Source organism: Poecilia reticulata, chromosome 9 (genome assembly GCF_904066995.2).
Source record: "Poecilia reticulata chromosome 9, P_reticulata-male-v2, whole genome shotgun sequence".
NCBI classification, from domain to species: domain Eukaryota; kingdom Metazoa; phylum Chordata; class Actinopteri; order Cyprinodontiformes; family Poeciliidae; genus Poecilia; species Poecilia reticulata.
In genome coordinates this window covers 9,426,671-9,452,455 of record NC_088838.1, presented here as the reverse complement: position 1 = coordinate 9,452,455, position 25,785 = coordinate 9,426,671, and the positions used below count along the sequence as shown (strand labels likewise).

Below are 25,785 nucleotides of genomic sequence, written 5' to 3'. Positions count from 1 at the left end.
AAAGTATGGGTGCACTGATTGCAGTTTACTGGCCAATCACCAATCTTTATAATTCTGATTTTGACCGACACTCATTTTTTAGTCAGAAAAGTTGCTAAACTTGCTAAATAGTCTTCAACTGCAGATGTGACGTGGAGGACGAGTCTGGAAGTTGGCTCTGAGAGCTGAATTTTAAATCTTTGCAAAGTAATATAGGATTGGTGATTTCAGGTCATTATTTTACAAATGAAATAAGAAGAGTTAACGTTATGGATAGCGTTAACAAGACTCTCAAATCTGATCACGTTTCTAAGATTAGTCTCGACTACCTGTGTCCTCAGAGGCGGGCTGGCCGTCTTTCACGGGGGTCGTGCTCTCCGATGACGATGGACTGGCTTTGACCGAGGCGGGTCTGTGACTGGTGTCCTGGGAGCTGGCGGGATCTGTGAAGGCATCCTGAGTGGAGTTGGAATCAGAAAGCAACACCACCTCGCTGTCCTGGCTCCGCTCTGAGTGAACAAACAAAAACACGGGTTACTCTGCCATTTCCATGGCCTCAGACTAAAGAATGTGGGATTGCCTTCACAAATGAAACAATGTGAACAAAATGATTATGCTGTTAAAAATTTAATGAATGACGTGTGTACCACTGTTTTTATGGTAGTTGCTGTCTCTAAATACCAAACACTACCTGCTCTACAAAGAGGAGAGAAAATTATATAATCATTCAACTGAAATAACTTCTGAGTCACAGATCTTTATTAGTGCATAACTAATTACATATTGTTAAGAGAGATGGTTTGTTTTAGTAAAGGTTCAAAAACAAAATGCCAGCATTCCTCTTAATTACCATGTTCTGCAGCCTCAACAAAAAATCTTTGACAGGAAACTGTTAATTAGGAAACAAGAGACCTTTGCTACTCAAAACAAATGCACACAGGGGACTTTTAAAAAAGATTTACAGTCATGAGTCAATAGCAAAGTTACTGTGGTACTGTAAAAGTTTGTGTTAACTGAAGAGTTGTGTATTCAATGCTTGCTACTAGAAAGCACTTTTATTTTGGTGTTTGGAAGGAGAGTACCATTGAAGGAAGCCAGCCATATTGCAGACCTGGGCAGGCAGTATTCATGGTCAAACCCTGGTGAGGCTGTTGAAGATATGAGGAAGCTGGTTTGAAAAAAAATAGTGAGAAAGCACTTTTGCAGCTCTAAATTGACTTCGGAAAAAAAAAAAAAAAAAGAAAAAAAAAATCAGCAATAGCCTTAAATGATTGGAAAATTTTTTTTTAAAAATCCCCTCGAACATGCAGAACCTGATTCAGACAAGCATTTCCTCGCTTGAAATGATACAAAATACACAGTGCATGTATTATAGTAATACTTGTATTGATGCCACTTACAACTTTCCTCCCCACAACTTGTCAGGCTCAAACTTTAATTTTTTTAGGGGGAGTGTTATACATTACATGAAAATTAAGTTGTGCATTTTTATTCCCCGCCTCCCATTTTACTCAGATAGCCCTAAATTAATTTCAGTGCAACCAATTATTTTAAGGCGTCACCTAAATAGTAAATAAGTGAGTAACTTAGTTTCAGCAGGAGTGGGCAATGATAACTAAAAAGGTAGTTGCGCTAATCTTAAACTTTAGTTTTGCCAACACTGAAGTGTGATTTGAATCTCAAAGCTGCACACAGTTACTGTATTTAAATATATTTCCAAATATTTTGATATTCATTGACACTTTCATCAAACAAACAGTGGGGAAGATAGTAAAACTAACAATCTCAACAATATGGTCGATTTTGGGGGTTTTAAACATTAATTGGAATTTATCAAGACAATACATAAAAAATTGTATCACAAGAAATTTATCACGATAATTCATAAAATGATACGATAAATGCCCACCACTACTATGAAAATGTCCACAAGGCACTCCATGCATGTAGCTAAACATTGAAAGGCTGCTAAATATCTCAAAGGAAAAAAATAAATCAGATGCTATGACCTCCAAATTTAATTTATTTTTATTGTTGGTTATGACTTGAAAATAGCATGTCTGAATCAGATTCTACATTCACCTCAGAGCACTTTCAGCAGGAATCAAGTCAAAGGTTGGACACCTACCCGTAGCAATGTGCATGGAGAGGTATTTTCTAATTCCAGCCAATAAATGGAAGCCACGTTCTTTCCAACTTGACATTTTCACACTAATTGGCCATAATTAGAAATTGTACCCAATTAGTAAGAGAGCAAACATGAGCCATGTAAGATGCTGGAATATCTCCTATTTTCGTTTTCTGCGTAATTAACCCACACACTGCACTCCCGATGAAATGTGATTATACGACACCAGACAGTTTGGTGGACTGTGATTCGGGGACTGAACTCGTCCGGCTGCTAAAAACAATCACTTCATTAGAACTACATGCACATAAATGGCGAAGCAGGTGGTAAAAGCAAGCAGGCAAAGAGGTAGCAGGCAGGTAGGCAGGTGGGTAGGTAGGTAGGTAGGTAAGAAGGAATCTGGAAAGGGTGACAAAACTGGCAACGTGGGCAATATGGCTCCATTATTTGAGCGTTTAAGTTGAACTTACATGAATGGGTTGAGTGAGTAAATGCACTTTTTTTTTTTTAAATCAAATGGAGAATGGCTGCTGCTTTTTTTCGACTGTGAGCTTTAATGTTTCAATATTTTGTGCAGTTTCATATCCTGAAAATAACTTTTGTGTATATTTAATTTAATAGTAAATGCTTACATTTTTATTATTCTTATTCTGAAAAAAATAATAATAATTTTCTTCTTAAATATATTTCTTGCGCTCAAATAAACTTTACAACAGTTCCAAGCATAAATAAAAATAGAAAATGTACTCAAAATAAAAAAAAGCAGTATTAGTAGTATTGTTTTTGCTTGGAGCAATTTCCGTCTAATGAACGAGTAAATATAATTTTACACGCTTTTTTCACAGCAACAATCTTTGGTATGGATGTTGTTACTGAGCGAAAATTACTCAAAGACTGATATTTTTAGTGCTTAAAGTTAGCGAAAGAACAAAAATGTAGGGAGCCATTTTAAACAAAACCATGTTTTCTACTGTTGTGATATTCCTGGAATTGATCCATGCAGCCAAAGAGGGAGAGAGTTTGGAGTTTTCATCAAATAACAGAAAGGCTGACAAGACAACAGCTTTCAACTCCTGTCTGTGATGAAATATGTTGGGATTTGATATGTTGGAAGGGTCAGAGTTGAGGTAAGAATTAAAATTTTCAAATATGTAAACACAAAGCTTTTTAGCAATACACACAACCAATTGCTACTGTATGATTCTGAGCATTGTTTTAAATGTGGAAATTGTAATAGGTTTGGATTAATAAAAAAAAAAAACACTTCTAAAATGTCTGGTATCTCTTACATGCATTCTGACGTTGCTTCTGTTCCTTAAAAGCCTTGCTACTATCAATTATAAGAGATGGTAGCAAGGCTCAGAAATAAAATATTTATGAAGCTATTCTCATACTTTTTTATATTATAGTTCATAAAAACGGAAAAAATTGGGCATTACAGTCACAATCAATCAATTAGAATATAAGTTCCAATGAGGTCAATTTTTTAGATGAAAAATACCTTTTGAAAGTTGACAGTCTAAGCATACTTTTCATAACGGCTTCTTTTTTGTATTAAATATGTTTTTTTTAATGGTCTGATGTAATATTCTCATATTAAAATGTTATATTTTCATTAGCTGTAAACAGAAAATCATCATAACACAAATGAGGTTTTCAAACATCCATCTGTGTGTCATTAATCTGTTTCACTTAGTGATAAAGTTCCTGAAATAAATTAACTTTTCAATAATATAATTTATTGAATGGTTCTGTAGTCAATTTCTACAAAGTTTTTGCAACATTGAACACAAAACTAAATAAATGAGATTATTTAAGAATCTCTCTTTTTTTTCCAAAGAAGGCTGATTAAAATTGTGTTCAAAGTCAGTTATATATTCAGCCTGATAAATAGTGTAATATTTAGGCAAATGAGTTAAACATGATCTATAATCAGGGTCACAGCAAGTCTGCAGCTTTTTCTTGTGTGTTGCCAAACAACAGCAGCCAATGGATGCCGAAACAACACCAAACATGTGCAAATGTGACACAAAAAGCTGAAGATGCTTTGAGAGAAACACATTTAAATTCTCAGAGAGAGGCAAGGTGATTGTGTAGAGAGTAAGAAGCAACAAGAGACTGATGTTACATCCCCACATGCTCACAAATATGCAAACACATAAGCCCAAATGTTCTCAGCACATACCAACCAAGACGTCAGTCTTTTTTTTTTTTTTGTTCCCATGCAAAGCGTATTAGCCAAATAATCAGTAGCCATATTGCCCATTTCACCACATCCCAATCACCCAGTGCATGGGGACCATAGTGACTGAAAACAAAGCCATTGAGAATGGTGATTAGCAATCTGAGCGCTGCTCCCCAGTGGGAGCCCTTCTCTGTCCCAGTGCAGAAACGGCAAAAGAGCCCAACCCCAGAAGCACTGTCTAGGACTGGGACTGTACCATCAGCCTGCTGCTCCTCATGCCGTTGCTGCTGCCACTGCTGCCTTCGGAGTGTTTTGCGTTTGGCGTAATCGTGGTCAAATGGCGTGGCCACGTAAGGAGGGGATGTCACACCTGGGGTGACGGCAGAGGGGAGGGAGGAGCTGAGCACGTTCCCCATGCAAACAGAGGAACAGTTAAATTCTTCTTCCATCATCATAGGGGGTTTCTCTCTGGAGATAAATGGGGAAAAAAAAACAACAACAAAAAAAAAGTCACACACTGTGGGATCAGCTGTTGTTTTGATGGATAAATAGCAAAGCTTACTTTTCATTGGACCTCGGCAAGCTTGGCATGCTCTTCTCTTCCCCCTTTGCAAACGGCCCGGTCGCTGCTTCCACCAGTAAGTTAAATAAAAACTCGTGATCCAGCTCTGACTCGGAAGCTTGTAGCAATTTAAGTATGGATGCACTCAAGCGGAAATGCAACTAGAAAAAAAGAAAGAAAACAGAAATTTAATGTTGTAAAGATGCAGCTAATAGCTCCAAACACAAATTCTTTCAGAAACCATTATTGAATATAATAAAAATGCACAGAAGGAGCCTCTCTGGACACATTCTGAGCAGCAAGCCAAACTTCGCTTACTTCCAGGGCCTCCATAGCCAGGTCAGGAGGATTGTGATAATGAATTTTCCTCGGGTACCGAGCAGCTTCTTCGTGTAGATATTGAGCCGCCTGTAAACCCAGAAAACAAAAGACAAAACATAGAATACAGATTTGATTCCCAGTTGATCACAAAGCTGATGCTTAAAACATTTATTTCTACAGTTTTGTCAGCGCTAGAAGAGAGATGAGCAGGTTTACCTTCTTGTAAAGCTGCAGGAATTCATCGGGGGGCTTCCTGCGCTTCTCGGCTATCTTCCCCAGCATGTAATGGATGAGCCACTCCTCTTCATCACTGTCGCCCTCACAGCGGGAGGCCCCCTGGAAACACTGAAAAGCCGTCTCCAGCATTGAGTCTCTTCTTTCCTCCATCTGAAATAAAAACAAACACATAAACAAACACTTAGGGTTTTCTCTCAAGGCGGCATATCAATAAGATCTACTGTGGGGGGGAGGTGGGGAGGAAATACAAAAGTAGCACAATGCAACTGATGACACCAAACATCGGGCAATGAAGTAGACTCTCATGGGGAAAATGATCAATTCCTCCAGGATGTTGCCTTTTTGTAATTGTTGCAGGCTAAAATTACTATTTTTGTGACAATTTTTTTCAAAAAGTTGTGATTAGAGTTGATAATTTTTTTTACTTTATTTGTTCTAACATGGTCTTACAAAAACAGTTAAAACTGCTTCCAGTAAAAAACAGCATTTTAAGAAATTTCATATTTAAAGTGAAAATAACATTGAACTGTTTACGCAGTGGAAGCAAATCCTACAAAACTTATCAAAATATTTTTTTTCCAACAAAAAATTAATACATTAGAGTTCGCTTTTATCTTGCGATTTCAGGTTTCAAGAGATGTTGTGAAACAAGAAGTGAAATTAGGAGGTTAACAGTATTGGTCAAAATTCAAAATTTCTTTGCAGTGATTGGCAAAGAAAAGAAGGAAATGCAGAAAACGTTAAGCTGGTTGATCAAATTTGCAGAAAAGTTGCGATAATTTCGACAACCAAAAAATTGCCAATGATGAGCGAATCGAAACATGGCAACATCCTAGAGGGACTGCACTATAAACCGTCTAGGCCTCACCTGTTTAACGACATCTGGAGGGAGCTCGTTTCGCCACTGTTTGAGCTGCCGAGAAGCGAAAGAGTGCAGCGCGTAGGAGATGGTGCCGTACTCAATCCACAGGGACAGGTTGGAGCTGTCTATCTCCAGGGCCCGCTTGAAGCAGTTCAGCACCGCCTGGGAGTGCTTCCATATGGGAACGTCGCTTTTCAGCTCGTTTGAATTGAGCTTCTCTTGGATCCGGCTGGCTCGGGCTAAAGCCATGCCAGCCCAGGAATCAAATCTGCAAGGTGAAGACGGTTTTGTTGTTAAAGCCACTTCTAAAAACATTTCTTTGAAAGTGTTAGATGTAACCGAGAAGATTATTATGAGCCTGAGCAGCAGAGAAAGGTATTTTGAAGATGGATCTAATTACTGAAGATGTGAAGAAATGCTGTACCTGTTGGGACAAACGCAAATGTCATGCATATAAAACTTGATTGCTTTGGACTGCTCTTTGTTCTTGAAGTGATAGTCAGCCAACAGGTAGTAGATCTCATTGATGATTGGTGGAGCTGGAGGGCTGCCTGCTGGAAGGGATGGGACCTGAAAGAGCAAATGAAGACTTAAATAACTTGTAACTTCCGCTTACGTTCAGTGTAACCCACCCAAACTGACCTTTTCAGTCATGTCCTCGATGTAGGCTGCCACTTCATCCATGGTGAAGGTGGGGGTCTCGCTTGGGGGAGCTATGCTTGCAAATCTCCTCAGTAGATTGGCCAGCTCTGCAGACACCGTACTGGTCTTATAGCTGTCGAACTCGGGCAGCGACTTTGGTTTGAAATACTGGAACATGAAGAGAGCGTCGCTCCACTGAAGCTCAACCTGTGAAAAAAAACAAACACAAAACTGGCTCCAAGGTCAAGCGATTAGCAACAGATCAGTGGGCAAATCTTCTCTACAACTGTGGTATGTACATAGTTACACTCGGAGGGCTTGCAAACTAAATGCACCGACTCCCACTTGTGGCTGGAAGCAGGAATTGCAAAACTCACCATTTAAAAACAAAGTGAATACCTGGGTTCTTCCAGTTTGATTCCGTCATAAATTCATACTTTTCCACATCCGTTTTCTGTCTGTTCATTCTATACCGTTTATTAGATATGCAATTATTTTTAAAAGTACACAATATACTGTAGATCTGGAGTCTTTTATCTGATGGTCGGGATTTAAATACAAAATTAGGTAGATAAAAAGGTGGACAAATGCATGAACACATAAATAGGTGAATGGACAGACAGATAAAAACATATGGACAGATGTTAGCAACGGAACAGGGAATAAAGTTTAGCAATATCTATATTATTTCATGTAGCGATGCTCTAACTGCAGTTTTCTGGCCAATCACCAATCTCTAAAAAGTCTGACCAATTCCAATTTTGGACCATTTCTTTTGTCTGAAAAGTTGCTAAACATAGCAGCAAAGTTGCTGAGTTGAACACAGTGGGGTGACTATTGTTGACTGAGCATGTGCAGTAGGGCTGTTGTAAACGATTATTTTAGTAATCGAGTAATCTATAGATTTTTCTTACGATTAATCGAGTAATCGGATAAAAACAATTATGAAATAAAATATTGGTAAATCTTCCATAACACCAGTGTTACTATCGGATATCAACATCAGTCTATTTTTTCCACATTTGTGCTTCCCTACCAGTTACTTTTTTGTAGACCGGGGGAGCAATATGGGATATTTACGGCTCCTCCGTTCAGAAACTCATCTACCAGCCATGTTCCGCCTCCCGTTTGTTCAGACCGGGATGATACAAGTTTATTGTGCGGTTCGTCCGTAAAGCTGCTCTTACCCTGTAAGCATCAACCCTCAGCCGCCCGCCGTGTTCAGTCTCTCCGCTCACCTGTATAAATCCTCCTCAGCTTCTTCCCGCCGTTCAACCAGCAGCTCCAGAGCAGAAAGGCTGCCGAACTCCCGGCATCGCGCCGGTCATTTTAAGGATGTTTATTGGTCCCACAAAAACGATGAAAACCCGGAATTATCACCAATCAGTAAAATCCCCGCAGGCCGAACTTGAAGATTGGACGTTATGCCGCTAAAACGTAGCTTCCGTCAACAACTCAGAGGCGGAAGTCAGAGCTCCGCGCAACGCAAATAATGTTCCGGCTGAAACACGGTGCACTAAATGATAAAACATAAATTAACGAAGCTTCGAGGCAGGTCAATTTTCCTCGAGGAATTTTAATAATCGAGGTACTCGAATCACTCGAGGAATCGTTTCAGCCCTAATGTGCAGACATAACCTGGTGGGCAGGTCTGTCATTCAGCCCTCTCACATGACAGAGCAAAAGGGGTAAGTGGATGATTTTTAGACATTTGTGAAGGTAGATAAAAGCAGATAAGATCACATGTAAATGTCTGCCAATCGCAGATCTCCCAAAATCAAAGCGGCAGTATGCAATTTTTTATAAAACATATAATTTTTTATACATCTGTTAAAAATGTCGCCATGTCTTCACAGCGAAATATGAAACAGATAATCTGTAAAAACTATAGTGCTCTATCTTCTCCCTGTTTTCCCACTGCCATCTGCAGAAATGCATCGCTCTCGGTCAGAAACAGCCAATCAGAGCCAGGAGGAGGGTCTTAGCGCTGTAAATCACACTAGTGATCGGACAAACTGTTTTCCTAATGATACATCGTTTCTCTACCATTAATACATTGAGCAGCGCGTACATGAGTGTGACTGACAGCAGTGAGACCCTCTTCCAGGTTGTGATTGGTTGTTTTTGACCAAGAGAGGTGCATTTTTGCAGATGGATGTAATACCACAGGGAGAACAGAGCAACTTAATTTTATTATGTTATGACAGTTTTAACAAATATATAAAAAACATTTTGTTGTTTTTTTCATATAAAAAAGGTACCTGCTGCGGCTTTAAGAAAATTGGGGCCCATTTATTGGTGGACCCCTCATTCCATGCTATGTTTTGTTTCCTCTTGCCATTCCAAACCTTGAATTTAATTCAACAGATTTTTTGCAGCTGTGATAAACTCAGGGGCTATGCACAAATACAAAAGCCTGTTGGTGTCATCATTTATTTAGTTCTTATAGCAGTTATAGATTAAAATAAGATAAATTCATTGCAAATAAACTACTAAGCACAATGAAGCCCGAACTGCTTGCTCATCAAGTGACAAAAAACAACAGAATTTTGCAAATATTTTGTCATGGCTCTTTCAGAAGAGAAAAACAGTCCTCTAACAATGCCGCTTCAAGGCCTCAATTTACTTCACTGACACCTGTTTTGTGTGGCTCAGCAGCAAACAATGTTAATTGATATATCTGACCGTTTCAGCATCGAGAGGTTCATTGAGGGCGCTCGTTTGCGTCATCGGCAGTCTGTTCCTTTTCATGGCCTGCGCTTACATAAGTTTGGCAATACAACTGAGAAATAGCAATTAGTCAAAAGCCTTGAGCCACCTCTTCACTATTGCACCACCTCTTCATCACCCTTTGCCCATTATCTTCCTAACGGCTCAGCCACATTTGTTGCTGCTGCTGCAGACTTTTAGTTTGTGGAACTCTGATGCGCAAACTTACACATAAATATTGAAATGAGACACTAGTTTATTTGATTCTGCAAAGACAGTTATAATAAGTAGAAATTACAGGCCTGACCTGTGGAGATGAGTGGTCCTCCAGGTAGCGTGCCTTGCTCTTCTTACTGGGATATGCGTATAAGCAGAAAAAGCATTGCTCCAAGGCCATTTCCAGCTCTTCCTTATAGGGATGGGAGTCATTGTTGCTGGAAGCAGCAAATTCTTTCTCCAGTACCCTTATCTGCAACAAATAAGTTGCAAAATAAAACCCAACAACCATTAAAACAGCTTAGAACATTCTTAAATTAAACTTTCGAGAAAGTATTTCAACCTCTTGAACTCCTCCAGATTTTGTCGCAAACCACAAATTTCCTTGAATCTTATTGGGATTCCATGTGACGGACTAACATAAATACGAAACAGTTCTCAATGTGAAGTGGGAGGAACAAACATCGTTTTTAAAATGTTCACAAATAAATGTCTCAGTTTTTAGATTTTTATTTTTTCAGCTCCCTTTGCTGGAACACCTCTAAGTTAAATCCTGAAATTCAATGCACAGTTAGGTTATAAAACAAAATCCAATTAATCTGCATTAAGACTGAAAAACGGAAGCCCCAATCTGGATGAGCTTGAGCTACTTTGCAAACAAGAAAGAACTAAAAAAAAAACAAACAAAAAAACAAGGTTTCTCCAAGTTTCAAATGTAATTAAAGAACTTTTAAAACACATGCCAATTTGTGATAGTAGATTGATAACATTTGAATTTTCATAGATTTTCACTTTAAAGTATCAATACTTTCTCAATTCTCTGCGAATGCTTGCCAACTAAGGGCCTTGTAGAGTCTTACAAAGAACTTTAGGAGGGCTCCGTCTGAGCTGCAGCATAAGGACCGACGACCCAGATACTCGTGAGCTGTACTCAAAAGCATCAGAGACGAGGGAAGCAGAGGAGTTTCTGGTTCATCTGAAAATCAGACGTCGCAGCGTTAATGATACAAGAAAAAAAAAAACAAAGACAGTGAGGGAAATCAATGACTTTAACACACCTTCGTCGTCATCTAAAGATATATGCTGCCGAAGCATACAGTCAAAAGCAGCCTCCTCGTGTTTGATAATCCGATACAAGATAATCCAAGGCAGAACTGAGAAAAAATAAGGCTCCTTTGGATCATCTGATGTACTCATGCTAAGATCAATCAGCTGGAGGAAGACAAAAAAAAAAAAAAAAAAACATGCAATAGATCAGAATAAAGCAATAAAAACGTAATTATTGAGGTTACGCGTTTTTAATGCATTATTCCTTTCACGTCGTTCGAACCTGAATCAGATTGTTTGCCAGTCGGGCCATGCTTGAGAAGTGAGGGATTTTGTTCAGAAGCTCCGGTTCTTTTGTGAAGCAGATCTCGACGCCATCCAGCAGCTTCCTGATGGTGCTGACCCACTCCTCCTTGCTCGGAGCAGAACCGCCTGGAGCAGAGTTGAGCTGCTGCAGGGCTTCGTTCAAAGCCAGCTCGCTGCACTCCAAGCACTGCCGGTAGTCCTGCAGCTTCAGCAAGGAGTTCTGGTGGAGGAGCGACAAAAAGTCAAAGAGTTTACCAAAACTCAAGCACGATACGATATGAAATATCGGCTTTTCTAATACCTCAAAAGTTAATCTAGACAGATGTGTTGGATTTTACTTTCCCTACTATGTCAATTGTAAGGACAGCAAAGTAACAGCTACAGGCTGGGTTCAGATGCATTTTTTCCTGTTGATCCATATTTCTAGAGCTAATCTTAAAGATTTAACTAAGAATAGTCAAAATTAAATGTAAAACTTCCCCGTTAATTTATGGTGGTCTTTCTTATAACTTTGAAGGATTCAATATGGAGCCAGCTAGAGTCATAGGGAGGATAAATCGCCTGCAGGATCGATAGATTGATAGAAGGATGAATAACCTGACTGCATAAATGGATGGATGGACAGACTGACTGATACAGACAAAGGGGGAAAAGGATCCAGTAGGAATGAACTGAGTGCAGTTTTCTGGTCTATCACGATCTTTAAAAAGCCTGATCTGCTGAGTTTTTTGTATGAAAAGGAGGTAAATGTAACAACAGTTACCAAGTTGGCAACAGAGCAGTGACTGCTGTGTGTAGACATGTGGGCAGGTCTGTCAGTCAGTCCTCTCTCACAGCAGACAGAAGGGAGACTGGCTGACATTCAGTGGATGCAGATAAGATAAGTGGAAAAGATTGGTTTCTCATGCAAGTATCAATCAACCTACAAAAAATTAAGGAAAGTGGAACCAATTTATCTGTGCACTCCTAGAATGAAGTCTACAATATATATATTTCTCAATGCATTTGAGATCCACTAATAAATAATCTGCTGCCATGTTGTTATGTGGTAACTAAACCCACAATTTCTGCGCTGAGTGAAGAGCTTTGTAGCACTTCCAACCTGCAGTAGCATCAGCTGGGCGGGACGCTCTGGCGCCGAGCTGACAAACTCCAGAGATTTGCTCCTGTTCTCATAATTAAGAGTTGGCTGCAGCAGGCGCACAACAGACTCAAAGTCTGCCGACTCAAAGAGTCGCTGGATCTCCTCTAAAGACTGACAACGCTCCAGCGACTTCAGCCTCTTGTCGATCTGTACATGGGATCAGGGGAAAAAAAATCATTCAGAGCAGGAAGTCCTCATATGAACTTTGCAACATTGCATCTATTGAATCCATTAAGACTTTGAGTAATGGAATATAGACGATTTGAGACCATGTCTTTTCAGCGTTTACCAACCTCCTCCACGGATATGGCTGCATCTACACGTAGGTTTGGCAGGTTGATTGTGTAATGTTTCCCATCAGCGGTTTTTGGTTTGCTCTGCAACAGCCCTATGCAAACATCATAGCTCTCGAGGGCCAAATCCATATCTCCCTGTCAAGAAAATGAAAAAAATTCAGCATTACACATCAGCTCTGGCTAGACTGTGTGAAAAAGACAAAACCAGGAACCTTGGATTTTTACCTGCAGGGCCAAGAATCGTGCTTTCAGCCAGTAGACCCGCACCATGACGTCCAACCAGCTGCTCCCAAACAGATCTCTTTGGGACGAGCCGAGGGCCAGGATTAATAAGTCACCCTGGAAGTGTTGCCCGGGAAACTCGGAGTCACCCGTCTCACTGCTGGGACCGCCGCAATTTCTTCTTGGGATAACTGGCCAAGACAGAACAACATGACTGAAAACCAACCATAACGAACAGCTAGTGTGGGACAAAAGTTCACCTGTTTCAGTATGCTTTAAAGGAACAGTTCATAAGGTTTTTGTTACACTTTGATAATGAGAAACAAATTTTACTCCTCTGCTTTAAAATAGTCTGAGCCTATGATGTTTTAGAAATTTAAAGAGGGTGGCTACCGAAGAACTGACAATTTCGTTTTATTGTTTTCAATTAAGAAAGGATAATCAGGTAAATCCAAGGCCTGGATAAATTATATAACAACAAAACCACCTGAAAATTATGAAGGTTGTTGCTTAGGAATTTCTAAATAAGACTGTGATGATATTGCAGAATAAAACATGTTCCCATCACTTTGGAGTCATTTCAATATGTAGACAATCCAGTGGACAGAAGTCCCTAAATGTACCATAAAAGTTTGGCTGTCAGAAAATCCAGCCAACATGTCTGCTGCTGTGCAGCACTTTAAGGCTGGTTGAATGCTGCTAGATGGCAGGATTTAAACCTTAGTCAAGCTTTCCTACAGCACCAGCTTTACTTACATTTGGGGTTGAAGTTCCTTCTGCTGAATAATTACGTTATTTGTTGAATAATGCTGACAACCCTTTAGTTTAGGCCTCATTTCCTTCTATATTGACGCTGTTTTGTTTTGTTGTTCTGTTTTACAAGTTGCACTACAAATCATAACTTAGCTCCACACTTCAACAGCTTGTGTTCAGCCTTAAAACAAAGCTATATTCATTTGGTACACATGGAGGCCAATCTGAAAGGTCTTTTCTGAAAAGTTCTGATACATGTGTTTATTGTTACACCCCTAATACCAAATATACGAAAACATATTTAGATTTAGCAGCAATCCAAAAGAACATCAATTACAGGGTTTATGCAAACTTTAGTAAGCTACATTTGAGACTTTAGGAATATTATCATTTTAATTTCAGACCCGCTCCTAAGCAAGTTAAACTTAATTTGTCAACTTGTTTTGGGTTTTTTTGGCAAATTTTATCAATAAATAAAACAAAAAACAACCTGACACCAAGTGAGTGAAATCACTAACTTACCAATCTTCCCTTTGTTGTGCAACCACTGCTCCAGCTGCAACTCCATACAGGCCAAGTTCATTGTCAGCATTTCCTGTACAGAACAAAAAATAATATCTAAAGTAATGAAAGAACAAAACAAAAGAAAGGTGTCAAAGAGTAACCAGACCACTGAATTACCATCCAAACTGCTCCATAGAAAATGGCTCCCTTTAGCTCTGAGCAGCTACTGCTCTTTCGCTGACACTGAAAATAGCTACTCTGAGTTGTCTTCCCACTGTAACAACATCCACACTGAAGAGTATCATCAGCATAACCTGATATTGCCTACGTACGATGCATTCATTGACTGCTAGAAGAAAAAACATTTTAAGTTTGAGTCAGTAGATCTGGAAATTATTGAATTTGGTTCACTAGTCATGTACATCTAGTACATGACTTAAATAACATGTACTAGATGTACTTGACTCATTTAACAAATATATAAAAATCAGTTCAAAATCTCCATTTCAGATTCTTTATTGAGGGCTGTTTTGACAGAAGTAATCATAATTGTAATTTTTCTGTATATATTCCTTATATGAGGTTTTGGCCTATCACTAATTTTGCTAAACATTAACCATTTTGTTGCAAGACAGCATGGAAAAGCTCTCCGTAACTGATACCTGAAGTTTGTGCCATCTTGATAGTTTTGGCCGAGATAGGAATTTAACAAGTCTTTTTTTTGGTTGCTTTGTTTACTTATTTTGTTTACCTGGATGTGCTGGTTGCTGCAGTCCCTGAGAAGAGGGTTGGGGAGGCCCATGCTGTGCTTCCTCCAGGTCTGATAAACCTCCAGCACCACAGCGGTCAGCCCCCGCGGCCACTCCTCCATGAACTTCTGACCAACCGCTTTCAGGTAGCGCATCATCAGATCCAGGATGCCACCGTTGCTCAAATTATTGAGCAAGAAGTTGTGAACATCTTGTTGCTCTGACAAAGAGAAACGAAAAGCTGTTTCACTTATCAGCGTGTTTCGATGCATAGCCTGCCTCCACTTTAAAGATGTGCATGGACAACGTACCAGACTCCAAGAGTTCAACAGAGTCGGCTGGTAAGCAGTGAACAGGCTGAACGTCATCCTTCCCTTCGCACTGCGTCTCAAGATTCCCCAGGCTCTCGTCGTCGTTGTCGGGATCAAACTTCTTTAGCCTGAAACAGACAAGAAAATAATGTAACAACATATTTTTTTTTATATTTAGGGTTTGACATTTTAGCTCAACCTACCTGGAAGGTAAGTATTTAAAAAGCAGCTCCTGGAAATCAATCTTCTCCTCCTTCTTGCATTTTGTGTTTCGAACACGTGCCGAGCGACGCTTGGCCGTCTCGCCGCTGTCCTCCACCACACGTTTTCTCTTTGGAGCCTTCTTCACTTTATCTACCAGGGAAATGTCCATGCCTGCAGCTGTACACATAACAGAATATTATAAAACAGAAACTCACACTGGCTTGCTAAAGTCCTCATAGTACTTCAACATTCTGAGATTTTGGCACATTACAAACAATTTTGAATGCATTTCGTTGGGCTTTTGTGTGATCAACCAACACAAGTAGCACAAATTAGTGAAGTAAATAAAAAGGATGCACAGTGTCAAATAATTTTTTCAAGGAAACATCTAAATGAGAAGTGTAACCGGCATTTGTATTTAGGTATATTCTAAACGGTTGAAACGATTAATCAGCTTAATCATGATTAATAATTGAAATAATTGTCAAGTAAATTGGTCATCGAATAATCGCAAAAAAAAAAAAAAAGCGTATACAGGCTAATAAAAAAAGTTATTTGCTGAAACAACACCACTGTCAGAGCTGTGATAAAACCAAAACTGTACAAAATAAATATATACTTTGCATTTAAGACAAAAACACCCAAAACACTTCACGTTTTAGCTTTATCCAGTTCAAATTCATGAAAATAGTAAATTTAAATTATTTTTAAAAAAGAATCAAATTTTTATTTGCATCTTTTAATTTATATTTAATATTGTATAAAAAAAGCTTAAGAGATCAAATTAACAATTTGTAGGATGTGCCAACTTTTTAATCTGACTAATTGATTAATCCATCAAATGTCAGAATAATTGACAGAATAATCAATTGCTAAAATAATTATTAGTTGCAACCCTATTCATAAATGTGTGTTCAGTCATTAAATCTGACTGACCTGGAGATATTCTCAAAAAACCTAAATGGGGAAAAAAAATTTCCCAAATGCGTAAAGTTGGCACCGACATGCCCCCTGCAGACATGCTGCTGTAATTGCAGCAAAACGTGCATCAAGAGCATACTAATCCAACAGCACTGTATACTTCTCAGAAATTTGTTTGAAATCATACATCGTTTTCCTTCCACTTGTAATGAACTACCTTGTGTTGGTCTACCTACAAACTTCAACAAAGACGCAGCAGTTTGTAATTGTAGCAAGACAAAATATACTGTATTTTCCGCACTATAATGCGCACCTAAAAACCTTCAATTTCCTCAAAAGCCGACAGTGCGCCTTATAATCCGCTGCGCCTTATATATGCACCAATATTGAGCCACAACAGGTCTAGCAACTACGGTAAGCAGCCGCCGACTTCATTTTCCCTCGTAGAAGAAGCAGCGCGCGGTGCATGCTGGGATAGCTGTCAGAACGCTGGTTTGTTAATAAAGTTTGACTCACCTATCTACCTCCCGACCTGATAATCAGGTCGTCTGCAGGTCATTTAGCACCACATTCTCCACGAACATGCTGTGCGTGAACGGAGAAGGGTGACCATCGTCCGGCCACGCCCCGGCCCAGTCGCCGAAGGCTCTTCTCGCCGACCCGAGTCGGACTGTTTTTTTAACCTTCTTTATGTCAACAAAGTGGCTTTAGACATTCATCCGGGGTGCTTCGACCTGGGTTACCAAGGGACCAGCCCCTATACATTTAAAGCCCGGGGGGGCAGAGGGGCGGGGGAAGAGACAGAGACTGCGGCAGCAGCGTGTCGGTTGTTCTGTGTTACCCAGAAAGCAGTTGGGCACAATATCGCAACACCCACACCGTGAGTGAAACAATGACTGGGGCAGACTACTATATAAAGTACTCGGGAACCATTTCTTTATTATTACACATCCACATTTGTAGAGTAAGGAACAAATCGCGTCCCGTATAGGTTCAATACGGGGCAGGTGGCAACCGTAACTGTAGTGCCTATTCGATGCGCCTTATAATGAAAAAAGTTTTAAAATAGGACATTCATTGAAGGTGCGCCTTACAGTGCGGTAAATAAAACAGGATCAAGAAGTGTGAAAATGAAGAATTACAGAATGTTAGTGTAAATCAGCATTGTTTTTCCCCAAAAGAGATTACGTAAACCAGCAACGCTAACCAGCAGGGGGAGCTGTAGTTGTGATCTCCACAGTCGTCTGACCGAGGGTGATTTGAGGCTGAGAACCCGGCTGGGGCAGGACGGCGGGCTCACTGAAGGCGACCGGCGGCAGGGACGAGCTGGGGCTGCTGAGCACCGTGGCCAAGCCCGTGCTCACGGGGCTACTTGGCTGGGGAAGGTTCTGGGGAAAGTTGGGATCGTGGTACGCCGACAGGTCGATTCTGCAGCCCAAACTCGGTCGTGGAGGTTCGCAGGTCGTCTGATGTTTGTACATTGCGAGAAAGCTTTCGCCGACCTGCTTCCACCTGAGGTTAAACAGAAGAGACTTCAAATTTAAACATAAAAAATATATACTCATTGGAGAAACAAATATGTCTGCTCATGGTTTAAAAGATCGCCATTTTAAATTCTTAATTCCACTGGGACTACTTTTTCTAGTTCGAGTAATTCAAAACAGGAACTAACGAGAGGCAGTGCAGTGGCTGAACCAGGACGAGGTCTGGTTTCGGTTCATAGTGAGAGAGGGTCTGTCTGCGCCTCCTTATCTCCAGAGCCTCTTCAATGATGGATCTGCGCTCTTCCTCTTCCACTTCCACATAGTGAATGGACATATCACTGCAATAATTCAACAGAAAAATGCATGAAAACCTTCAGTGCTGTGCAGATTTAGACTAACGGTATGTAGCTTATATCAAAGATTTTTTTACCATTTTGTAAACATCTGCATCGTATCCCTCCTCAAGCAGGGCTGCTCCTTAAAGATTTTCTCTTTCAGCACAAGGCCTTTATTGTAGCAGTGGTCCTTCTCCAGGGCTTTGGCAATGAAGTATAAACAATCTGCAAAAATGCAAATTTCTTGGCATATTTAATATTTTACACTATAGAGGGAAAAATGTCTCGCTTCGTTCCCTTTAAGCTGATCACATACATTTTTTAACAAACACTATCTGGAGTCCTCGACAAAACTAATAACATGATTTGTACCTCTAATAGCGAAAAAACAGACTCCTTTCCTCCTTGCATGGTGAGCCAAACTGGATTAAAGATAATCAAATCTGGGCTATTCTCTCCGAATTAAAGTGTTTTTAACCCTTCACATTGACATTCAGCGTAAAAGAGAGATCACGTGTTCATGTCACCAGCTGAGATTATCGGAGATATAACAGAGAGTAGATGGAGCAAAGCCGTTAAATTTTATAATGTTCAAAAAGCAGTAAACTTATGAGGCTGGAAAACAAAAAAATTTCCAGCCTCATAAATCAGCTATGAGATTTATAAAGAGTTAGAACAAAAACTAATGCTGAACGTTAGCCTAACACTAAAGCAAACCACTCAGCTTTAAAAGATCAGCAACAGGAGCAGCTCAAGAGGTTAAGACTGCAGCTGAATGGGTCAAGAAAGAAAAAAAGAAACAGAGAAAGACAGACAGACAGACACAGGCGTCTTTAGAAAAAGTAGAAATCTGTGTTGGTTTCAGTTGATGAACATTACAGTAGCTTTTAATAGGTTACCCAAAATTTGAGACAAAATTTCACTTTACAGGCCTTTAGACACATTAAAATCAAGTTAATGGATCTAAACTGTTGTTGTGTTTCCATTGACCATATATTTAAACAAATTAGAATTATGAAAACAAATTTGCTTAATACAAACACAACTTTGAAAAACATTCACATATTTTGACAAGAGGTTTTTGTGCTAGGATGAGGTTGGTTTTCGGCTATATTGAAATTAGTGTGGTTTGCAAAACTGCAATGGAAATACTCTTTTCATATCTCACGAGTTGAGTCATTAACAACCACTACTGGTAGAAAAGACGAAGACGACGACAGGAAGCGGTCGGAGGACAATAGGACTTGTGACTCGGTATCAAATGCCTAACCTTAAAAGTCGGTGTCGGGGATCAAACATCCACTTTGGGAATTAAGCTTGTGTTGATGTGCATTACTTACAGGTATAGTCACTGAGGGTGTACAGAATAGTGATGAGGTTGTCCAAGCACGGCCAGTGGTCCGGGTTGCAGTGCAGGCCCTCCTCAAACGCGTGGCGCGCCAGAGGTATGCGAACAAGTCGCACAGCCACCTGACCGATTTTATACCACATGTTCACATCAGTTGAGTCCAACATGACAGCCTGAAGAAAAAAACAAAGTACCGTAGTAATATATATTTATCAGTACTATTCACATCAATTAAACATTTAAGCAAAGCAGGGACATGAACAAAAATATTCAGAATTAACCATAAGAATGGAGCGTTTACCTCCAAATAAAACTCCATTGCTTTCTCCAAGTCATCCCGGGATGCAGCCATACTGGCAAGGTTTTTAAAGGTGGAATATTTCAGCATCAGTCCAGGATGCTTGAGACCCACTCTTTGATCCTCTGAGGGCATGGCCTGAAATATTAAACAGTGTATAAGATTTAACGACGAGGGCAAAGCACAGAAACGGCAATTCAGCAGCGTTAAATCACCAGCTTAGAAGCATCAGGTTACAACCATATATGGCAACTTAAATGATGAGTTTACCTCTTTGAGCAGCGGCGTTTTAAGCAGCTCATGGTAGGCCTTGGCGGACTCCTCAAACTTGTCATGTTTCTGGAGATCCAAAGCTTTGTGATACAAAGCAAAAGCTTCGGCTTCCTGCAGAAGTCAATTAAAGGTCAGAAGAGGTCATTCATTTCTACCCAAAGATCGGCGTAGATGCTGCTCAGCGTCATTCAGTCTGTACCTGAGCCTCTTTCGTCTGACTCTTGCTGCTCCTCAGCGGGTCCTGACACTCATCGGCGGCTGTCGAAGCAGCATTTAGAGCCGCAATTCGAATCTGCAAAGGTCAACGGCAACAAACTCATTAGCAGCAACAAATCACATGACATGGTGGGCGAGGCAAAACGGAATGGCAGCTTACCATTTTAATATCTTTAAAGCAGCCCCTCTGCTGTTACGGCTAATGTTCGACCGGTTCTGAAGGTTTGAAAAAATGATACGATGCGAGTCAGAAATTTACATACACTCATCAAGGCGGAAATGACATGACCATACAACCAAAAATACAACTTTAAATTTAATATCAATCTTCTCTAATCTACTCAATATAATGGTAATACATGCTGGCTGATACATATACATGCACCTCAACTAATATTTGGTTTAATTGTTGCAAAGAAACCACACTCTTTCAGTTTTCTATCATTTTTCTATGTGGATATTTAAAGTTTCTTCTTACCCATTGTCTTAGGGCTCATTTAAATTGTTTGGTTTCTCCCGCTTTTAGTCATGTAATTCCTAAACTTTCAATAGCATTGAAGTTGGGGCTTAGGAGAATTCTAATGTGAAATTTTCAAAACCGGTTCTGAAGTTTGTTTGGGAAGTTTCCACCATCTTGCCCCAACTGTCACCGTCAAATGAATATTAACTCGTTTAAAGACAAAGATTTAATTATTCTGCCATAAAAACAGACAAAAAAAAAGACTCTTAGAAATGCCAAGGTTTTCAGATTCAGTAACACTGTGCCAACTCTCAAGCATGGTAGTGGGAGCATAATGCTATGGTTTGGAGTGCTGTAAGAACGTATTTGAATATTAAATTGGGAACTGTTTCCAACTTCTGCAACTTCTGAACACCCGCTCGCTGTTGTAACAGCACAATGATCCCACTCAGGTCAGTTTTATTCTTTAAAAAAAGAAATATTATGTCTGTTTTTTCTGACATTAACCGGGTACTGTAGTTATAGATAAATTCATTAATTGTAGTAGACCTAATAGATTTGTAACATTAAATAAAACAGCCATAATCCAATGCAAGCTCACTAGTGAGTTATTCATTCTATTTACTGGATAATAATAGCCCCAGAAGACACATCAAACACAGAATTAAAATAAAAGGACAAGCCGTATCAGCTAAGCTAACTTTACCGAATTGTCCCTTCAAATAGCCTGGTTAGCATAATGACAGCACAGGACTTATTTCAGTATTTGAATAACAGAACTACAACCCCGAACACAATGGTTGCTCTTTAGTTTGGACTATAACTATAATTCACATAATATAGAGCAATGCTTTACATTATGTTAAATTATATTTATATAGTGCTTTGCTAATTGTGCAAAAGCAAATTCAGGGAGCTAACATTAGCTTGTGTCTCACAGAGCAAATCGTCGTTTCCTAACCTCTGTAACTTACCGTCCATCGTCGAGGTGCCTGCTTTAGTTTCCTGACACATCAGCGGGACATTAAACCCATGCGGAAGTGGTTATATTTCAGTGATAAATGAGGAAATCAACTTTATTCATCATCCTTTGTTGCTGGAAGTCATGGACCCCGGGACGTTTGCAGCAGAAGACGTTTGCTACCCGCCAATTAGTAAAATCCTCGGTCATTGGTCAAAACTCTGTGAGTGTATAGATGTAGCCAATGAAATGCTTCGATACAAGTAGAATTTCATAAACAACAGAGAAATGTGGAAAGTGGGTACGCACTATTCGTCATCCGGGAAAGCAAATCGTTACGCCGGATTGGTTTGCCCATATTTTCAGCAGGTGTTCTTTAAAGTTAAAACCAGATAATCATCTTGATCATTTGCTAATTGTGCAAATGATTACGCCTTGTGGTTTTTAATATGGGTAAGATGTCTCTGACCTTCTCTTGTCAGAAAAATGCTTTGTCTCCGTTTAAAATGAGAACTCCTCCCACTCCACTTTGTCAGCAGTTCTCTCCAGGTCCTCCCTCGCCCGAGTGTTAAAAAGCGTACCCAACCAATTCATGACCATAGAACAGTGAATTTATTTGTAGAAAAAAATGTTTTGTGATAAAGTGGGGTGAAGAAATAAATTGTTAGCTTATTTAAAAATGATCAGTACCTCCGCTTTATCACATTCGATGTATTTTTGACAATGTTTGACATGTATTACCAATTATACAAAGAGTTTATGAGAACTGAACTGTACGTCCTGGCTGTTAGAGAATTTACAACAATGTAGCATATCTGGGGGTGAATAAGGTGTTGTTTTCTGACCATTGCAATAAATACATTTAGGACACTATGATTTTTTTTATGATCTTTTTTATTCCGTACGAAAGGTATAATATAAAAACTGCAAGTAACGTACAAATATGAATTTGTATCATTCGTTTTTAAACTAACATGTTTTTAAACTTAAATGTCTCAGTAATGTTCGAGCTGCATACTAAACACATGGCCGCTAGAGGGCAATCGTGTTCATGAAGTGCTTCAATTAACTTTATTTCTTTTTTCTTTCCTTCTTCCATTTTTCTGTCTTTTTTCTTTCCTTGCTTCTGTCCTTTTTTCTGTCCGACCCTCCTACCTGCATTCCTTCCTTTTCCCTTTCTTTTACAGGACCACCCAATTGTTTGATCCCTAAGCTTTTCCTGTCACGTGAAATATAAAATAATGATGCAAAACTCAAAAAATGCTACATAGACTGATATCAATAGTCTGATATCTTCCTAAGGATTTATGCGGTAAAACTGTAGCTTCCTCTGCAGTTTTCAGGAGTAACAGTAGACTGTTAATGTCCTCGGTGACCCTGTGTGTTGCAGCCCATTTTGCTCCATCGTTACTTATCCCCGCCTCATCTACCCACACACACACTCCTCCCCATCTCTGCTGGCTGGCAAGGACCATAATCGATTCTTTCCGTCAGCATTGTGGATGGAGAAAAAAAAAAAAAAGCTTACGTCACAGTCACAGTCATTACGGGCTCTATAAAAGCCAGAGTAATGCAGACTCACTGTGCAGACAACACAGCTACATACCCTGGCACGAAGCGGCAGATCACCGAAATCATGACTTCAACTGGCTTTGACCCTTATCTACCTTCCACTTACAAGCGGAGAGTAGTTGTGCGCAATGCAGGCTATGGAGCTGGAGGAGGAATTGGATCCAGGTCTGCTTACTCCACGCATTCAGCCCCAATGCCGTCTTATGTATCTTCACGCAGAAGTTATACAACATCCACCAGAGCTCCTTCGAGCTACTCCCACATCCTTCCTGCTGCAGCTGCCACCGAGCTCCGTCTTGAGCAAGCGGTCCAAGTTAGCTCCGAGTTCAAACAGCTGAGGACCCAGGAGAAGGCTGAGCTCCAGGACCTCAATGATCGCTTTGCGAGCTTTATTGAGAGAGTCCATGAGCTGGAGCAGCAGAACAAGCTGCTGGACACGGAGCTGCTGCTGCTCAGGCAGAGGCAGGCAGAGCCCTCCAATCTTCGGGCCCTGTACGAACACGAGATCCGCCAGCTTCGTGCCGCTGTGGAAGAGGCCCGCCACGAGAAGCAAGCGGCCCAGGACCACAGAGATGAGATGGAGGATGTGCTGAAAAACCTCCAGAAGCGCTACGAGGACGAAGTCCTTGGCAGAGAGGAGGCAGAAGGACGGCTCATGGACGCCAGGAAGGGAGCGGATGAAGCCGTGCTGGGCCAGGCTGAGCTTGAGAAAAGGGTCGGTACCCTTCTGGACGAGCTGGCCTTCCTGAAGCGTCTCTGTGAGAGTGAGATCGCCGAGCTGCAGGCCCAAATTCAGTACAGCGTCGAGGTGGCTGTGGAGATGGAGGTCTCCAAGCCAGACCTCTCCGCCGCTCTCCGTGACATTCGGGGCCAGTACGAGACGATGGCACAACGCAACCTGCAAGCAGCAGAGGATTGGTTCTGCAACAAGATGAGCGTGATGACAGTAGGCTCCACGCGCAGCACCGAGAGTGCACGCAGTGCCAAGGACGAGGCAGGAGAGTACCGCCGACTGCTCAAAGACAGAACCCTGGAGATTGACGCCTGCCGGGAGATGATCCAGGCTCTGGAAAACCAGCTGCAGGAGGTGGAGGAGAAACAGAGCTGCGAGATCTCTGCAATGCAGGTACGCAAACACAACTTTGGAAAGTAGGGGAGAAGAGCAATGGGTAAACTCATCTTAGCTGTCAGATCAACTTGAACTTTACCGTGCTTTCTCCTTTTGCAGGACACAATAGGTCAACTGGAGGAGGAACTGAGGGCAAACAAGAATGACATGGCTCGCTACCTAAAAGACTATCAAGACCTCTTAAACGTAAAGATGGCCCTGGATATTGAGATTGCAGCATATAGGTAAGTGCTCAAGTCACACTCACTGCAGAGTTTTATGCAGCACATTGTAATCATGAGACCTTCGCTTGCTGTCTCGTCTCACTAGGAAGCTCCTTGAAGGGGAGGAGAATCGCTTGAACGTGCCAAAACAAGGATCCTTCAGCATTTATTCTCAGGCCATGGGCCCTGCCCCAGCCTACGGAAGAGCGCAGGTCTCCACCCAGTCCCTGTTGAGCTCTGCGGCTCCGTACCTGCTCAGCTCCCGCTTGTACTCTCCGTCGCTTTTCACTGAAGACGTGATAACCGCAAGCCAAGCCCAGCAGGCAGAGTCCAGCCCTCCTCAAGAGGAAGAGGAGGAGGAGGAGGGAGAGCAGGTGGAAGAGGAGGAGAAGGAGGGAGAAGAGGGTGAAGAGGAAGAAGTAGCAGAGGAGAAAGAGGATGAAGAAAAGGCTGAGGAGGAAGAAGGAGAAGAGGGAGAAGAGGGGGCGGAAGCAGTAGAGAAAAAAGAAGAGGGAAAAGAGGAAGGAAAGGGTGAAGGTTAGTGTTGCCATTTTACCTTTCTGACAATGAATAGAACATTTCCATTGTGCTCAAATGTTTCCTTACAGATGAAGAGGATCACGAGGAGGGTAAAGACGAAAAAGAGGAGGAAGAAGGGGGAGAAGAAAGCCAACCCCAAGAGGAAGGTGACAGTGAGCAAAAAGAAGGCGATGAAGAGGGTGTAAAGGAGGAGGAAGAAGGTGAAAAAGAAGCCGAAGAAGAGGTGGAAACCAAAGAGAAATCAGCAAAAATAACTGACAAGAAAGTTTAGACTGACAAATCAATTTTCTGGTGCTCAATATGCAGAGAAGCCTCATCTAAGAAAAAAAAAAGAAGAAGAAAAACAAAAGATACAAACCTCTTGAACTCGGAATATTCGGTCACTGAGGCCTCTGTATGTTTTACTTGAAACACTAACAGCATGTATGCACATGTTTACATGGCAACAACAAAGGGAAATAATAAAGACAGGAGATGTCAGGAATAGACTCTGCTGTGTGTGGATCTATTCGCAGGTGCTTTAACTGTCACCAAAAATGTGCTTATCCAACTGTCTCTGGGTGCAACGCGCGGTTTAAAAATGCCTTACCTCAACTCCCCACCGAGTGCTTTGAGTCTCAAAATGTGCATTGAACCCCAATAAAGCCTTGAAGCCTTGTCAACCTGAA

General features: G+C 40.7%; 2 protein-coding genes across 5 annotated transcripts in view; one reads left to right on the top strand and one right to left on the bottom strand.

The window, feature by feature from the left end:
• Positions 1 to 21,874, bottom strand: part of cabin1 (calcineurin binding protein 1) — a 51,690-nt gene extending 29,816 nt beyond the window's left edge. Inside the window, exons 1-29 of one of the 4 annotated variants that reach the window (XM_017306768.2) lie at positions 21,687 to 21,874; positions 20,413 to 20,468; positions 20,236 to 20,328; positions 20,034 to 20,147; positions 19,767 to 19,901; positions 19,458 to 19,638; positions 18,213 to 18,342; positions 17,971 to 18,120; positions 17,506 to 17,810; positions 15,377 to 15,554; positions 15,174 to 15,301; positions 14,865 to 15,082; positions 14,132 to 14,204; positions 12,860 to 13,047; positions 12,632 to 12,769; positions 12,297 to 12,485; positions 11,172 to 11,414; positions 10,900 to 11,053; positions 10,702 to 10,817; positions 9,933 to 10,094; positions 6,917 to 7,123; positions 6,699 to 6,844; positions 6,281 to 6,542; positions 5,392 to 5,562; positions 5,173 to 5,262; positions 4,855 to 5,015; positions 4,549 to 4,760; positions 1,062 to 1,127; positions 309 to 488 (exon numbers count right to left, since the gene is read on the bottom strand). In XM_017306768.2, coding sequence (XP_017162257.2) covers positions 309 to 488; positions 1,062 to 1,127; positions 4,549 to 4,760; positions 4,855 to 5,015; positions 5,173 to 5,262; positions 5,392 to 5,562; positions 6,281 to 6,542; positions 6,699 to 6,844; positions 6,917 to 7,123; positions 9,933 to 10,094; positions 10,702 to 10,817; positions 10,900 to 11,053; positions 11,172 to 11,414; positions 12,297 to 12,485; positions 12,632 to 12,769; positions 12,860 to 13,047; positions 14,132 to 14,204; positions 14,865 to 15,082; positions 15,174 to 15,301; positions 15,377 to 15,554; positions 17,506 to 17,810; positions 17,971 to 18,120; positions 18,213 to 18,342; positions 19,458 to 19,638; positions 19,767 to 19,901; positions 20,034 to 20,147; positions 20,236 to 20,328; positions 20,413 to 20,415 — 4,393 coding nt within the window. In that variant the 5' untranslated portion in view covers positions 20,416 to 20,468; positions 21,687 to 21,874. The remainder of the gene's footprint in view (positions 1 to 308; positions 489 to 1,061; positions 1,128 to 4,548; positions 4,761 to 4,854; positions 5,016 to 5,172; positions 5,263 to 5,391; positions 5,563 to 6,280; positions 6,543 to 6,698; positions 6,845 to 6,916; positions 7,124 to 9,932; positions 10,095 to 10,701; positions 10,818 to 10,899; positions 11,054 to 11,171; positions 11,415 to 12,296; positions 12,486 to 12,631; positions 12,770 to 12,859; positions 13,048 to 14,131; positions 14,205 to 14,864; positions 15,083 to 15,173; positions 15,302 to 15,376; positions 15,555 to 17,505; positions 17,811 to 17,970; positions 18,121 to 18,212; positions 18,343 to 19,457; positions 19,639 to 19,766; positions 19,902 to 20,033; positions 20,148 to 20,235; positions 20,329 to 20,412; positions 20,469 to 21,686) is intronic. The other 3 variants (XM_017306770.2, XM_017306769.2, XM_017306771.2) reach the window with 3 other exon arrangements.
• Positions 21,875 to 23,182: 1,308 nt separating this feature from the next.
• On the top strand, positions 23,183 to 25,785 carry neflb (neurofilament light chain b). The gene is made up of 4 exons (XM_008417531.3): positions 23,183 to 24,371; positions 24,474 to 24,598; positions 24,684 to 25,114; positions 25,186 to 25,785. The coding sequence occupies exons 1-4, from the start codon at positions 23,244 to 23,246 to the stop codon at positions 25,386 to 25,388; spliced, it is 1,887 nt and encodes a 628-aa protein (XP_008415753.2). The 5' UTR covers positions 23,183 to 23,243; the 3' UTR covers positions 25,389 to 25,785.

Bases quoted from the DNA above. Each gene is read 5' to 3' on its own strand.
- neflb (XM_008417531.3), top strand. From the start codon at position 23,244: ATGCAGACTCACTGTGCAGACAACACAGCTACATACCCTGGCACGAAG. The intron at 24,599-24,683 runs GTAAGTGCTCAA...TCGTCTCACTAG, and splicing joins ATTGAGATTGCAGCATATAG to GAAGCTCCTTGAAGGGGAGG. The intron at 25,115-25,185 runs GTTAGTGTTGCC...GTTTCCTTACAG, and splicing joins AGAGGAAGGAAAGGGTGAAG to ATGAAGAGGATCACGAGGAG.